The following is a 15,401-nucleotide window of genomic DNA, read 5'->3' on the forward strand; positions in this document are numbered from 1 at the left end:
TCAGCTATGTTAATATATGTTTATTAAATATATGAAATTCCCTCGACCGATATTTTTTGATAGTTTGTTCCCCTGAAATCTATATCTCGCAACTTCTACTTAATTATAGAGGTACCTAAGGTAGAGGTAAGTATTTATAGCAAATAAAGGTTAAAAAAAAAGATAATAATAATAATAATAACAATAGTAATAATAATAACAATACTACTACTACTAATAATAATATATTCAAGTGATTGGTGGATACATGTGACTAAACGAGGGGCAGAGAGCAGCCTCACCCTCACCCTGTGCGAGCCGAGTCACTTCCTGTCAGCGAGTGAGTGTTTCAGCTTCCGGCATTGAGGAAATGACCACACTGGCTGACAACACACACGACATGACCGCTCCATCACAACTAAATGCCAAAACCAACCCAAATCTTCACCTTGACCCAGTTCTGACCAAGTCTGGAAGCTCATCTGGAGGCTAGAGCACTAAGATTTACACACCACCTTCGACCGCATCCCTCACACCAACAGGCCCTATCGGGGTTAAAGGTCACTGACATTTCCTCAGCAGCAGATCTACAAGGACATCTAAGATATCTTCACCTTTACAGGATTGGTTTGTTTCTTAATTTTTAAAATTTCCCTTAATTGTGGACAACTATGAACAATTCATTTGTGTCCCATTGTTGTCCTGTCACTCGTTATATGTAGAACAAATCTATTATTCATTTTTCAGTTTGATTGTTCTCATTTCAGCACATAAAAGCAGCTTTGTGGCTAATTGGGGGAGCTTGTGTCGCATGTTGCCTTCACAGGCTTCAAGTTAAGTTGAAACTGTGCATCAGTGCACTAATATTACATTAGAAACCAGAGAGACGCTAAAATAGAGCACAGCTGCATCAGGAAAACCTGCCATGAATGTGTAATAAAACAAAAGAAGTGTTGATGAAACTGTTATTTCCTCTCTGCAGGCTGGAAGCGTCTGCAGCGACATGTTTCGATGTGCCTCGCCGAGGCTCCGTCCACGGCACGTGCTTCAACGATGCTCAGTGTGTTGGAACAAGCCTGCATCCATCCCACCGTCGGTGTGTAATTACTACTTCCCTTGCTACTGTAATGACACCAACATTCCAGCATTGCATCCAAACAGAATCAGGGTGCAGGCGGGAAGCAAGAACCGACACTCAGGTCTCATCACCACCGTCGAGCCTTAATTTATACGACACTGATGGCGGCATCTTTACTAATCCCGGTGAGCTTGAAATAATAACTCGTTATCTGCTCACGAACTATGAAAATGACACAAAAATGTCACAATGACCACAAATTATTTGTAGGTCTTCGGTGTTTTAGTATGTCTGTAACGCCAGCAGGACTCCAAAATGACTGGTTTGTGTGAGCACAACTGTGATTACGCAGCATCGGGAGATAAGAGAGAGGCCACGAACGTGTCGTCTGCGTTAGGCGTGTCCACCGGCTGTGTGGCGACGTGTCCGTCGGCCCGAGGTCTCCCCGGCAGGGACAGCAGCCTTTCATCATTAATGTTAACACAATAAACAGCCAAAGTTAAAAAGAAGCAAAAAAAACCAACCATAAACAATGTCCTTTAATATAGTAACATGGTAACAAGATATACATGATGTCAGGGGATATAATCAGAACACAGAAGCATAGAAAGTTTTAAGTTTCACAATTAACACCGACTGTTCAGCCTCCCAACAAACCTCATTTCAGTTTCACCCACATGCAACAGCCCCAGAGGATGGACACAGACGCACCTCAGCCTGGCGAGGCCCACCTCAGCACTGACGGTCACAGACCTAAAGTGCTCCCGGGCCTTGGAAACGACTCACGCTTGTCTGCACACACAGTCGTAACATGGAGATCATTGGAGGACACCAGGGAAGAGGCAGAGCCTCACAGAACAGCCTCGTGTTCTGCCCCAGCTCCAGATGTTACGCACCTGTACACAATTGCATTAAATGGTTAGCATTTAATTCCCTATACATTTTAAATAAAAAAACATCTTCGCTAGACATTGAGATTTCAAAGCTAACCCTTAACTGGATAAAGTAAAAAAAACTATTTCTTTATTTACAGAGGCAGAAACATGAACGTGCACCGACGTGCACGGACGCGCATCTGCCAGGCATCACTAATAATCAGCTGATAACAACAAGTACTTTATACACATTAAGAAAAAGAAAGGCTAAAATAGTTCCAGCACACAACCAGTATTATAAAAAGTTTAGATGACTGTTTAGTTCATTTACACGCTGAGAGAGTCTTTCCCCACACAGTTCACCTCTAGAACTGAAGAGAACCTCTCCACCCCGGCGACAGTCGCGTGGAGACAGAAGCAGCCGCTACATTTGAGCTTCCTCTGCATAATGATGAGAAAATTGGTAACAAAGACACAAAAAGGTCAGTGCTCCTGCTCGTCTGTGTACACACGAAGCACGAAGCCACTGGCTTGATGCTGCGCTGCATCATAGAGACAGACAGATCCAATAAAAGGGATGGGAACCGTCTGCAGCAGAGCCGCAGCAGCAGCATCAGAGCAGCAGCCGCAGCTGCAGAGCAGCATCAGAGCCGCAGCAACAGCAGCAGCTCAAGGGTGGGTGTGATGCATTTGCAACTTAAAAACCACCGAACCTGAAACCGTTCCTAACGTCACTTTGCAAGAGGCCTTTTAAAAACTTGGTGAACCTCGATCCCCCCCCGCGCTGAGAAGAATCCGTCCGCCGCTGCCGCTTTGACAATGTCCAGAAGTGTCAGTGCTGCGCTGCAGGAAGTGGTTCAGGTTTGTTTTTGTGAGTGATAAACATGGGAGCATGAGTAACGACCCAAAGGGCACGATGCTCTGCATCATCGTGGCAGTTTCAGAGCAGACGGATGCTCCTTTTGACCTGTTCCCTTCAGCGTCCTCTACACACAGTCCGCCACCGAGCTGTCCTCCTCCTCAGCTCCCCACTCCCCGAACCTCATCTGAGGCGATGGGGCCGCCGGGTGGAGATTGTTCATGTCGTCGATGGCGTCCGGGTCAGTGTCGTCGCTGGCGCCGATGCCCATGTGGCTGCTCTCCTCGCGGTGCGTGCGGATGTGCTTCCGCAGCGCCGCCGGCTCCTTGAAGGTGCGGTTGCAGAAGGGGCAACAGCAGGGCCGTTCCCCCGTGTGGATGAGCTGGTGGTGCTTAAGATGCTGCAGGCGGCTCAGGCGCTTCCCGCAGATGGCGCACACGTACGGCTTCTCGCCCGTGTGCGTGCGCCTGTGTTTGCGCAGACCGTCCAAGTGGCGGAAGCAGTTCCCACACTCGGAGCAGGAGTACGGCTTCTCACCCGTGTGTATGCGCAGGTGAGTTTTCAACGCCCCCGACTCGCGGAAGCGGCGCCCGCAGACGCCGCAGGGGTACGGTTTCTCTCCGGTGTGGATGCGGATGTGTTTTTTGAGGCTGGAAATTAGACGGAAAGTCTTCCCGCACTCCAGGCAGTGGTGCGGGCGATCTCCCGGAGGCTCGCTTGCCGCGTCGGGTGCTGAAGGTCCCGCCGCGTCCTCCGCCCTTCCTGGTGAAACACTGTCCACTCTTCCCCTTCCAGAAGTCCGGGACAAATGCTTCTGTCCCTCAAGATCCCCCTGTTGTAAGGCACCGCAGTCTCTGGCAGCTCGCGGATGACGCAGAGCTTGAGTGTAGGAACGCTGGGAATCCTCGCTCCCAACCTGAACGTAGCTGATGTTAGCCACATTGTGGGATGACTGATCCCCGTCCACAACCCTGTTGTCAGTGCGTAACCCTTCCTTCCTGGTGGGTGGACAAGAGCCGGAGATTGCTCCCTGCTCCTCTTTGATTTCAAACCTGGGCACAGTTCCCTGAGACTGCCTGTCATCTAAACACAAATGTGGACGTTAATTCTCAACATACAGCGAATGGTTGTAAAACACAGAACAACAGACACAGAAGTTGCATATCTACCTGGTCTGCTGGAATCTGAGCACATATGGGATGTGTTGGATCCAAAATCCAAAGGGTGATTAGTCACAGAGCCATCAGGTTGGATTGAAAGCTGACACATTTTGTAGTCATCTCTTGGTTCAAATTCATGGAGGGAATCTTCCACGGGGGCCCCCATGCCCATATCGACACTAGCTCCATTCACATTTCGGGCATTCTGATGATCACGATCCATTCCTTGAGTTATTGAAGCCATGGAAGACATAGATGGGGCGAAGACAGATTGATTGATGGACTGAGGGCCCGTGTATGAGACCTGAAGCTGATCAATGAGCTTCTGAGCGCTGCACAGACAGTCCTGCAAAGTCTTCAGCTCCCTCTCAGACACTTCGAGGCGCACTTTGAGTCTCTCGTTCTCTTGTTCCTTGTGCAGCAGCTCTTGTTGAGTCTCATTAAGCACAAGAACCACTTCTCCCAAAAGAGTATCGACTGCTGCGGACATCGCGGTTTGAATTGTCGGAGCGAGACGTGTTTTCAACGACGTTACCGTCAGGCTACCCTGCGTAGCTACATACACAGACTTGTCTACTTTCCGATCATAACACGACTCCATGGCGCTCCTATCTATGATGGTCTGTTTACGGTTGCCGCTGGGGATCGAGCTGCTACCGCTAGTTGATGACGAGGTATCCATATTACCTGCATAACTGCTTCTCCTGGAAGTCATTATTATAATGCCGTTAGCTAGCCTTATATCAAATAGCTAACGTCAACAAGCTAGCGTTCAGTCTATCAATAACGTGAGTTAAACACCAGTTGGGCTAACGTGTTATTTATTAAGCCGAAAACGAAAACTTAACAAATGGTTATTTCAAAAACTACATTTGTCTGTTAATCTAGCCTGGCTGACAAAAACAACTCTAGAATGCGACTCTTCGCTGGGCCTGGCTCCGCGTGCTAATATTAGCCGGTTAGCTTTAAGGTTGACATCCAGTAAATTATGTCTTTCTGCTAAAACCGAGACTCTACTGGAGAAAGGACTCGTGTGTTTGTAACGCAGATGTTCAAATCCGTAAATCAGGAGTGAAAACCTTCCTGCTTCGCGGCTATGACTCTCCCATGTCCAGCGTTCCTTATACTGTAAACTGAGGCCCGTCGCGCCAATATGACGTCAACAAAGAAGGTCCGAATTATGTATTTGGATTTATCCCTGGAAGTGTTCTTGTAGGGAGGGATGCACTTTTTTGGGGGGGCGAAATTAATATAAACTTCTCTGATACGATTAAATTGTGTATTTCTGTGTTAAACGACATCCAGAGATAATGAATACATTCATCTACCAAATGATTAAATGTGTCGTTATTCAAATCTCGACTTGCAGCCGAGATTTTATACTATTTGTTTCAGAGAATATCTCATATTACTATGCCTGAAATCAACGTGTATTTTCCCCGGGCAGTGTCCTTTTCTTGAAGTAAATACGCTCCACTTTTAGCCTGCAAGAATATACTCAGGGGGAATTCACCTTTTGAGTGTATTCCAGCAGCCATTTGCAGAGAAAAGATTTAGTTTTTATCCAAACTGGAACTCTCATGGTTCAAATTCCACACTGCCTGCAGATGGTTGGCTTTTCTGTGGTTGATACAATCCGGATGAGAAGATTAGACGTTTACCCCTCATGCACAGCTCGCTGCAGGCTGCCCTGGGAGTGCAGGATGCCGATGTAACGCGATCATTTTCATTTCCCAAACTGCTCAGACGTGTCATGAACGCCCTGATGCTTTGCAGATGAACATTACGAATTATGAGAAATGAAAAGTAACCCACACCCAGTTGTGTTGCTTTAGATGCCGAATCCACCCTTGTGTGTTTCCCAGCAGACTCTGGGAGGCACTGCAGACTGCATTTCAAATGGGGAGATGAACTAATAAACCAAATGAATAATGTTGGGACCAGAAAATAATCTCCAAGTGAATCATCTATTTGTAGAGTTATCATTTAAACATGTGCTTTCGCAGAGACGCAATGTGATTCATTTAATAAGCTGCTAATGAAAATCCAAGATGTAGCATCTTATTGCCATGCATTTCCCGCAGGTCTAAACAGGAGGTTAATTAAACACTTTGGCTCGTTAACTCATCACTCCTGTCTGGACTCAGTTTGCCTTTGAGCTGTCATCAGCATAAAAAACAATTAATCTGTTTTAATCACGGGGAGAAACGCAGGCAGTTATGAATTATTAGGCCGAATTGGCACGGCCAGTACTGTGCGTGTTGTCACTTATGCTAACCCCTGAATTAAAAACAGCCATCTGGAGAACATAGCAGAAAAGAACCTTGGAGGGTTCTGTAAATTATGTGAAGAACAATTCCACCAATAATTCCAGTGTACTGTGTCAATGACCCACCTAACAGTTCCCATCTGTGTGACCTTTTGCAACTTTCCGAGGTCTCGGAACTGCTTTTTCTTAAGTTTGTGTCAGAGCCCCTTTTATGGCCTTGCGGATATTCTCTCAACTCTGAATCAGTGCAGAATAAAACAGTTTACGGTCTACAATAAACTCCCCTCTTAACTTTAACCTCACCCCATAACGTCAAGTCCAAGTTTGGGCCCCATAATGACACAACATGAGTAAAATCCCCCGAATGAGCACAGAAGACAGGCGTCATCAAAAAATACGTTTTAGCACCTAAAAAAAGGGAAGCAATTTGCTTCTTGGACATTTTATTTAGTTATTATTCCCATTAATCCCAATAATATAGAAGAAAATAATCTGAAGAGCAAATGTACACGACAGCAGATATGGGACACTTTTCATTATTATTATTTTTTGGTTTATTTCATTTTGACCAAAATAATTCCTCCTCATCATATCTTTTTGGATAAACACTGAATATGCATACTTTTCAGATGAAAGCTCCTCGCCACATACGACCCACAAACAACACGAGACAACTGCTGAATATTCTAATTACGCTGCTGCCAGGAGATCCACACAAGCGCAATATTTACATTCTGCGCTAGAAATTTTACAAATACAGAACAGCAAATACGTTTCGGGTACAAGACAACGTCCCCTCATCTGGGGACAGAGTTCCAAACAACTTTGAAGTGACACCAACAGAACATGCTGTTCAGTCCTTTTCTCTGGATAGGAGCACTGAGATTTCTTGTCAGCAAGAATCACGACTTAGTCACTGCCAGGAAGGCGTTTTTAATTTTCCTCATCAACCCCGCCGTCTAAAGCCGCGTGGTCAAGTGATTTAAGGCAGAAATTGCTCCCAGATTGAGTCTAATGTGCTCCGTTTGTTGAGCAGCTGCACAGCAGCCCTTTGAGTTTTGCTGCAACATTTGAAGTGAAGTCATACGTTTTATTTGTGTGAGTGGTTGGATGGCCGGGAAGATAAGGCAGAGACAGCTGCACTCGTCAGGAATGACAAAATCGAGTGTACCAGACCCGTGGCGCAGGCATTCCTTCACAGATCCAGTTTCCCGTCACCCCCCTGACCACAAAACAAGAGCTCATTAACGAGTCAGACACGCTCCGAAAGTCCTGTTCTAACGGAATCCATGCGGGTTCCTCCCTCAGGCATGTGTGAGCAGTGACGTTTCTAATAGCAAGCTATAGCAACACCACTAACATCATCCACATGAACCGTTTAGCAGGGAGGAGGTGGAGCCGGTGCAGAGGGTTGGGAGAGCCAGAGCATATATGAGAGATTGATAGCTGGGGAGAAGGCATATAAAGACAGCAAGTGGGAAGAAGACGAGGAGAAAGGAGCGCTTTCACATCCTGACGAAGACCCCCATACAACAGGTACGGTGGGCTCATTCTTTTCAACATTATTTGCCAGTTTTTTTTCCTTTTAGGAATGCTGGGATTGAAGGTGGAATCCTGCTCTGTGTTTAAAGCAATCGTTGGGATTTTTGTAGAATGGGCTCGGTTGTTATTGACCTGGCCATCAGTCAGGTATGTGAGAGTGGAGGCACTTTTCCCGTAACTGGACGTGGACAACAAAGCTGCCCTGGCGTGAAGGCATTTGGACCTGTTGTGCAATACTGCCTGGAATGCTGATTTAGCGCAGAGTACCACCGGAGTCTTACTTACGGATTACACTCTAAACACAAGACAGAATGATACATTTCACCTCGGTTCACAGTTTAACCACGTGAGAGAAAAGACGCTCTGGTTTCCAGTTGACTGTAGAAGGGTTATTTTAATTTTCAAGCTGGAAAATGACCCGATTTCACTTTCATTCACCGCATTTTCCTCTTTCAGCCCTCAACGTTTATAGAAACACACAAGGCCCCGGTATCCATAATGTCATGATTTTCAGCACAATAATTTATTCTTTCCATGTTCTCCAGATGACATGATGGCTGCCAGCCCAGGCCTTCCCCTTCCCCTGACGATCGTCTGCCTGGTCTTCATCAGAGGTTTGTCATTCCTTCCAACAACGCCGGGACACACGAGGGCCCACTGGCTAAGCTCGGAGGATTACTCTCAGTATGGCGACGATGTCACCACTGTGTTACCTAGCATGCCGGCCCCAGATGGAGGGCCCCTTAAGCCATGTGACTACAAGCCTTGTCTGGAGAATCAGGTCCCCTGTTCTCAACTAGCAGCCTCCACCAGATGTTTGTGCCCGGGCTTCACTTTACACAGCGAGGTTCCGGATGCCCCTGATCTCAGAACGGTGTCCTGGAACGGGTCAGAGGTCGTGGTCCGGTGGTGCGCACCCTACTCATACGTCACAGCGTATCATGTGACAATAGGGGGGCAGGAGAGGAGGAAGTTTGGGAAGGATCAGCGGAGCGGCGGCGTGGGCAAGGTTGAAGACGTGTCCATGGTGTGCCTGGTGGCAGTGAACGACGCTGGAAAGAGCCAGGCGTCCTGTAAGATGTACCAGTACAGACACAGCAGCCTGAGCCTGAGAGCGGGACTCATCGGGGGCGCTCTGGGCCTCCTGCTGCTCATCTTGCTGCTGGTTTTACTCTGGAGATACAAGAGGCAAAGAAAACAGCAGGCCAGCATCACTATGCACAACATAGCAGCGACACAGTGAAGAGCAGAGGAAAGCAAAGCTGGACGCTGGCAGGGATGAGGCCGTCCCACGAGACTCTTCAGACTCTTTTCTGAGACTATATCTTAGCTTTTCTGCACAGAATCCCTTCTGAGTGTGCACGAGGGAAAAAACACCCCTTGATTTTAATGCCTGATTATTCTTTTATTTTTTTAAATATTCTCTGGTGGCTTGTTTGAGGATGTATGCGTGACTCAAAAGAGGGCTGCAGGCTCACTTTGAGAGATTCCTGGAAACCAAAAATGTTGTAAGAGAGATGATGTAAAGAAATTCTTCTTACTGGATTTCAAACTGCAGCTTGGACTGCTTTGAAATATTAGCCGTTAGGATTGCTAGAAACCTCCCAGCATGCCGTCCCTGCAGGAAGCTACTCGAGCAAAGCAGCTTATTGTAGAAAGGATCCTGAGTTAATGGGATAAAACTGGCAAAAGCACCAATATATGTGATTTAAGTATTTATTATTTAATTTCAGAGACTTGAACGAAACTCCGCTTCCTTCCACGTAATCCGTGCAAGTTTTACACGGCGCATTTAGCAACAACAGAACTTTTAGTTTAATGAGGCAAATGTAGAAGATGAACAGAATCTGTCTCGTCCACGACACTAATCAGAAACGTATTGTCTTTAATTAAGCAGCAAGACTGTGCAAAGAGGAGCGACGGCAGGTCAGGACAAAGCTGTCGAGTATGTTTGATTCACTTCATGTGGATCCCTTATCAGGAAACACGTTGAAACAAGCAGGCCACGGAGCACAAAAAAAGTTCCTGATGGTGTTTAGAACTCTCTGGTAGAGTTAAATCCAGCGATCCAACCGGAAAAGAAGGTGCTGGTTTACTGTATTTATGGACATTTGGTTTATTTTCCTTTTTCGTTTCCATGAAAAGTTTCATCAGGCTGCTGTGTTCGTGTCACATCAGGTCTGAATGTTTAAGTCAATAAAACGTTTCTTGAGTTGCCATCATGCCTTTTCTTCCCAAATGTGCGGGTGGGAACATTTTCTCCATTGTCTGCACGTGGAACTGCACTCGGGTTTCTCTTTTCCCAGTGCCTGGCTGGGCCCATGTGTTTCCATCCATCACACTGTCACACTGTTGTGTCAGTTTTCAGGGCTGTTTTTCCAGCTGCCATCCAATGACCTTCCTGAAGCAGATTCCGGATTCTGCAAAGCCGTCTCCCGCCAGCTAAGACTTCCAGTCATGCAGGCCGCCGAGAAGCTTTTGGCATTTCTCTTAAGCTTTGATGGGGGGAAAAAAAATAAATGATAGAGTCGAGTATTTACATCCTTCCTGTTTATCTCACGCTCCGGCCACCATCTGCATGTCTCGGAGCCATGTTATGGTTCTGCTGGAGCTGCGGCTTCCAGCTGAACACAGAGCTGCGTGGAAGTCATCCAGCATCCGCATTTACACGCTCGCGCTAGATTACAAGCATCAGTCGGCTGTGTTTATGTCTAAAGCGGGAGAGGAGGATTGGAAAACGCGTGAGAGGACGCGCCTGCAGCACCATATAGATGAGCAAATGTTTCTGATTCGGTTGTGAAGAAACCTAAATGTGACTGTTACACAAACATTAAAATGTTTAAATCAAGGCAGATGGTCGTGTTTGGAGCGGAGCTGAGATGCTCTATAGCTTGAAATTTAATTAGAATATGAAGATTGCACCTAAAACTTTTGGATAAGAATTGGTGAAAATGTTGGGAAATGACTCCTCTTGGCTCACATGCATGAAGTTTCTTCCACTGGAACAATTAAAACCATCATTTAATTGTCACCTTAGGATCACGTTTAAAGAGGACAAATTCAGGTCAATGGGGGGGGGGATGATCTCCTTCAGACGTGTGGCCCTGAATGCATCACCGAATCACTTCCATCTCAAGCAGCTTCTAAACAGATGCGTCACTGGAGCAACGGTCTCGACTGCAACAGTGAATCAGCTAAATTCTAGAGATTTATGAAGAAAAGAAAAAGAGTTTCAGCTTCCACCTGCTTGATCTGTGACTAACAGTGACTCATTCTTACAAAAATCCGCTTTGGAGCATTTCTGCGTTATGATCTGCTGGAGTCTTTAAGCCATAAAATCGTCACTGTAAAATGACTCATATTAGTGCTATTGAAAGTTTCACAATATGTCCCAATAACAGATGGCGAGTTTAAAGAATCCAGAGGAACTCGGGAGTTTACTCATTGAGCTGCCTCATCAGATGTATTTCTTAATCTTTTTTTCCATTAACAAAAATAACAAAAAAAGAGCATCAACGAATAAATAAAACTCTATACTATATGTACGATAAATAAAAAAAATGTTGACAGCTATCGTATTCTAAAATAAGCAAATGAAAAGGTTTTGTTTAATGAAATAGTTTTGCAAATAATAGTATTGACTTAGATTTCCGAGTTAAAGTCCCACTTATTTACGTGGTTGTGTAAATTAATGTTTGGCGCCCCCTGCTGGTCACATTCTGCCCTGAGCGAAAAGGATAAAACCCATTATTTTAAAGAATTACACAGCAGAAACCAAATGCACCGAAATGTGATGTTCTGGAACAACATCAGTCGAAGCAAACAAGCAGTGAGTGAAAGCTCTGCAGCAGGCAGAAATACTGCATTAACGGTGGAAAAAGACGTCAATATTACAGTAATCCATTTCTAATATTATCCATCCATTCTGTTGTGCGAAGCCTGATGAGAACATTTGCTTCAACTCGGCATATTTCATGGCAGCAGCCTGGAGCCGAGGCTCAGATAGGATTCACTGAAAGTAACTGTGGGTAATGTTATATTCATCTCATATTATTATAGCAAGATCATTCATTTTAATGTAATTAATCCTGGAAAAGCCATTTGCATTATGCCTGGGAAGTTTTTTTTTTTTTTTCTAAAATTGTCATCATCACCATCCTGCAGATGAACCAATAGCCGCCTGCTCTGACCGCTGGGGTCAAACTGCAGAAGCTGTAAAGAGGGTCAGTCATCCATCGCTGGACATTATTGGATCTCGACTCTTCTGAAGAATTTTTATGCAAATGCATAGATGGGTTTCTCCCCCAGTCTTGTTAGTATCTGGTCTGAGGGAGTAAAAGCAGCCTAAGATGATGATCCATATCGTGGCATTTATCCGCCTGGCATCAGAGAGATGAAGAACATCTTGCAACATTTTCCAAATCAGGTTCAACGCGTCTCAAAGCAGCTTTTGCTTGTGTTCCCAAGCCACCAGAGGTCAGAGTTGCAGAGAGCTGCAGCCCCCGCTGGCGCGCACCCACTGATAATGTGTTGGAAATTGAAATGAGGCACTCTGACATGGATGAAGACGAGTTTGCAGACATAATCATCTCACCCGCACTCCAGCGTGGCAGAGGGGAGCGGGGGTGAAGAGGCAGATCGTCTGCATGTTTGCTCAAATCTTAATTTAGTGCCGGACTCTCAACTTTCCAGGAGAGCTCAGGGATTAAAAAGGTCTTTAATAAAAGAGCAGGAGGAGGAGGTGGGGGAGGAAGAACTGTGTTTATCCCACACCAATTTCCAAAAGAGCGGTCACCATGACAACCAGGCATACAGGACATAATCAAACCAAGCCGAGCTTATCAATCACTTCGGCATCAGCGGCAGTGATGAGCTCACAGATAAGAGAACCAATCACGGACGTCCCTGCATGTGCGGGAGCAAGGACACGTCGCCGTGCACGCCCGCAGGGGGCTGGAATCAAATTATTTATCTCCATATCCCGAGATCGACCACTCGGCATCCGAGGCCAGCGCTTGGAAAGTCAACCGCTGTCAGCCTACAACCAAAACACAACTAAGAGGCGGATCAATGCGCCGGACTGATGGAGTCAACAAACACGGGCGTCAGAGTGATGGGAGAGGAGAGCAGCAGGAGGGAGGCTGTGGAGACATTTCCAGTCACATCCAGTCCAATTGTTTCCCAGTGCAGGAGATCTGGGAAATAAAAACAGCAATATTCTTCTGCGTTCCGAGTCTGAGCCGAAGGACGGAAGAACAAACCAGCGACGGGGGACGGACAGGTCAGGTACGGGGGCAGCTCAAGCTCAGGCTACAAAGGACTCATCCAGTTCTGGATTAGCCTACATCAAATGGGAAAGGAAAAATAAATGCTGCGGATGTGGAAGTTATAGATGCCAAAAATAGAACATGCGGCGTAAAATAGGACTTAAATCAATGAGGCGGCCTAAATGCTCTTAGTTACATCCCATAAGCGGTTGAAGGCAGTTGCTGCTCACATGTAGGCAGCTGAATCTTTAAGAGTGCAGCAAACCTGGAGGGACATGGAAGCAGAGCTGTATTTAACCTCAGGAGGTTAAATACTTCTCCCAGCGCGCCTGCACTTTTCCAGCTCTGCACTTGTCAGCAGCTCTAGAGGAAGAACAGCATCAGCCTCTCTGTAGTTCTTCCTCCACATTTATATTCTTTCCTCGATGTTTTTCCTTTCCCCCCCCCAATCCCATTGTCGAGGAGGCACTGGAGCACATCGCAGCACGGTCTAACATGACGGTTGGGAGACGGTTCGGACGTGCTGCCAGTCGATCACAGTCTCCATTTTGAACTGGACAAAAAAGGAAACAACAAAAGGGGGGAAATACATGCGATCAGGTGTGGGATTAATGGCTTTGGCCAGGAAATATTTCTGTCCAGTGAGGATTTAGAAGCTTTAGACCAGCCATAAATCCCCAAATATATTAAAAAAAAGGGGGGAAAAAAGTTGTTTGCAACGTTTAATCTGAGTCCTGGCTTTTCTCTTTATGATTTACACTTGTATTGATATTTGCTTTGGGAAGAAACATGCCGGAATTCTTTGAAAATATTGTATAAACATTCTCCAGGAATAATCATTTCCCACAATTGGCTGCAAACCATTTTCTTAGCAAACCTGCCATTTCTTCAGTCACAATAATGACTTTAATTTGTGAACCAGACGGAGCCCTGGAATCGTCCACCGTCTTCTGATGCCTGCAACCATGCTGGACAAAACCACTCCCAGTCAACCATCTGTGGGTAAATAAAATAAATAATTCCCGCTGCTGATGCAGGAACAAGCACAGATTATTCAGGACACAGTCTCGGGGGACGCAGAGCTCTAAAGGACAAGAAAAGACCTGACCTTTTCTGAATATACAAGACAAGAGAGGCCAGACAGACACAAACCCTTTTATTCCCACAAATTAATAAAATCAGTCTAATAACAGGAGGCAGCTCATGAGCCACAGCAAAAATAAATACATGTGGCAGGATCAACATCAGGAGATCCTGGGCGTCTGCCAGACGCAGGGATCAATATCCATTAACACCATCATGGATGCCGCCAGAGGACAGCGGGGGATCTGAGGCTCTGCAGAGTATTTCACCCTAATGGGAGGTGGATGGGAGCTTTAGTCACACGGAGAGCATCTCTCCTTGTTGCTGCGAGCGCAGCACGCTGACTGACAATGTCATTAGTGTTCCGTGTATGTAAACACATCCAGCAGCCCGGAGAATCTGGGTCATTTTCTGACTGGGAGGAGATGAGAGGAGGAGATGAGAGGAGGAGCTGTCTGGAGGCGCGCCGAGCCACCGATGCATGCGTGCATTAGGATGTCAAGAAAGACTCGGCGCCTTAATCCACACGCGCCTCTTTCATCCCTTTGCTGAATCAAGCCAGCGCGCCTCCAGTGGCGGCGGAATCCTCCGAGATGCGCAGGTAGTGAAGCGGGGTGGGGTGGGGGGGGCAGGTAAACACTTGTAATCTCCTGCTCCACTTCTCTCCGAGGACACCGCGTCCCCTAAAAGTCCGAGGTTTCCATTCAGGATGCGCGGACCTCGGCGTGGCGCGGTAACGAGTCCGCTCCACGCGGGGCGAGAGAGGCTCCTGCGGATTTGCTGAGGTTGACATTTTGAGCCTTTTCAAACGTGCCCTTCAGGCGGTGAAGCCTGGCAGGGCGTTAAGAATGTCAGGCGACGTCTTCTCTCAGACCCATTTAACAATCAGTTAAATAAGTCAGGAGCCTTTGGCCTGAATGACAACGTCACGCTGCAATGCCAATACAAAAGGCCGCCTAATATCCTGTGTAATTCCTTATCGTGCCAAATGAGTCCACTCTCTCAGGTTGAAGCGCTGATAACATTAACAGTGCAGCTCAGGAGCCCTTTGTGGCTTCTGTTCCTCCTCTGGGGCCCAGGAACCATCGCTCATATTCAGGATTATTTCAATTATAACAACCAGGGGAATTTGATAATTGTGGTATGTTCGCTCAGTCGAGTAATATTGTTCAACAACATCAAAACATTCTGCGTATGGATTAAATTCTGAAGATTGGGCTCCGAAGCTTCAGACGCTGTTTTCCCTGGGTAGGTTTTCATAAAAAGCAACATATTCGCTCTCCCCTCTA

General features: G+C 46.3%; 2 protein-coding genes across 2 annotated transcripts; one reads left to right on the forward strand and one right to left on the reverse strand.

Moving 5' to 3' along the window:
• Positions 1-1,576: 1,576 nt before the first annotated feature.
• LOC101076823 (zinc finger protein 681) lies at positions 1,577-5,127 on the reverse strand. Its single transcript, XM_003971254.3, has 2 exons — positions 3,961-5,127; positions 1,577-3,874 (listed from the first exon to the last, which is right to left on the reverse strand). Exons 1-2 carry the CDS (start codon positions 4,664-4,666, stop codon positions 2,919-2,921), a joined length of 1,662 nt encoding a protein of 553 aa, XP_003971303.3. The 5' UTR covers positions 4,667-5,127; the 3' UTR covers positions 1,577-2,918.
• Positions 5,128-7,453: 2,326 nt separating this feature from the next.
• Positions 7,454-9,982, forward strand: LOC105417492 (LRRN4 C-terminal-like protein). The gene is made up of 2 exons (XM_011611566.2): positions 7,454-7,756; positions 8,308-9,982. The coding sequence occupies exon 2, from the start codon at positions 8,313-8,315 to the stop codon at positions 9,003-9,005; it is 693 nt and encodes a 230-aa protein (XP_011609868.2). The 5' UTR covers positions 7,454-7,756; positions 8,308-8,312; the 3' UTR covers positions 9,006-9,982.
• Positions 9,983-15,401: the final 5,419 nt, after the last annotated feature.

This window comes from Takifugu rubripes, chromosome 15 (assembly GCF_901000725.2).
Source record: "Takifugu rubripes chromosome 15, fTakRub1.2, whole genome shotgun sequence".
In the NCBI taxonomy this organism is placed as follows: domain Eukaryota; kingdom Metazoa; phylum Chordata; class Actinopteri; order Tetraodontiformes; family Tetraodontidae; genus Takifugu; species Takifugu rubripes.

Bases quoted from the DNA above. Each gene is read 5' to 3' on its own strand.
- LOC101076823 (XM_003971254.3), bottom strand. From the start codon at position 4,666: ATGACTTCCAGGAGAAGCAGTTATGCAGGTAATATGGATACCTCGTCA. The intron at 3,875-3,960 runs GTAGATATGCAA...ATTTGTGTTTAG, and splicing joins CTCAGATTCCAGCAGACCAG to ATGACAGGCAGTCTCAGGGA.
- LOC105417492 (XM_011611566.2), top strand. From the start codon at position 8,313: ATGATGGCTGCCAGCCCAGGCCTTCCCCTTCCCCTGACGATCGTCTGC.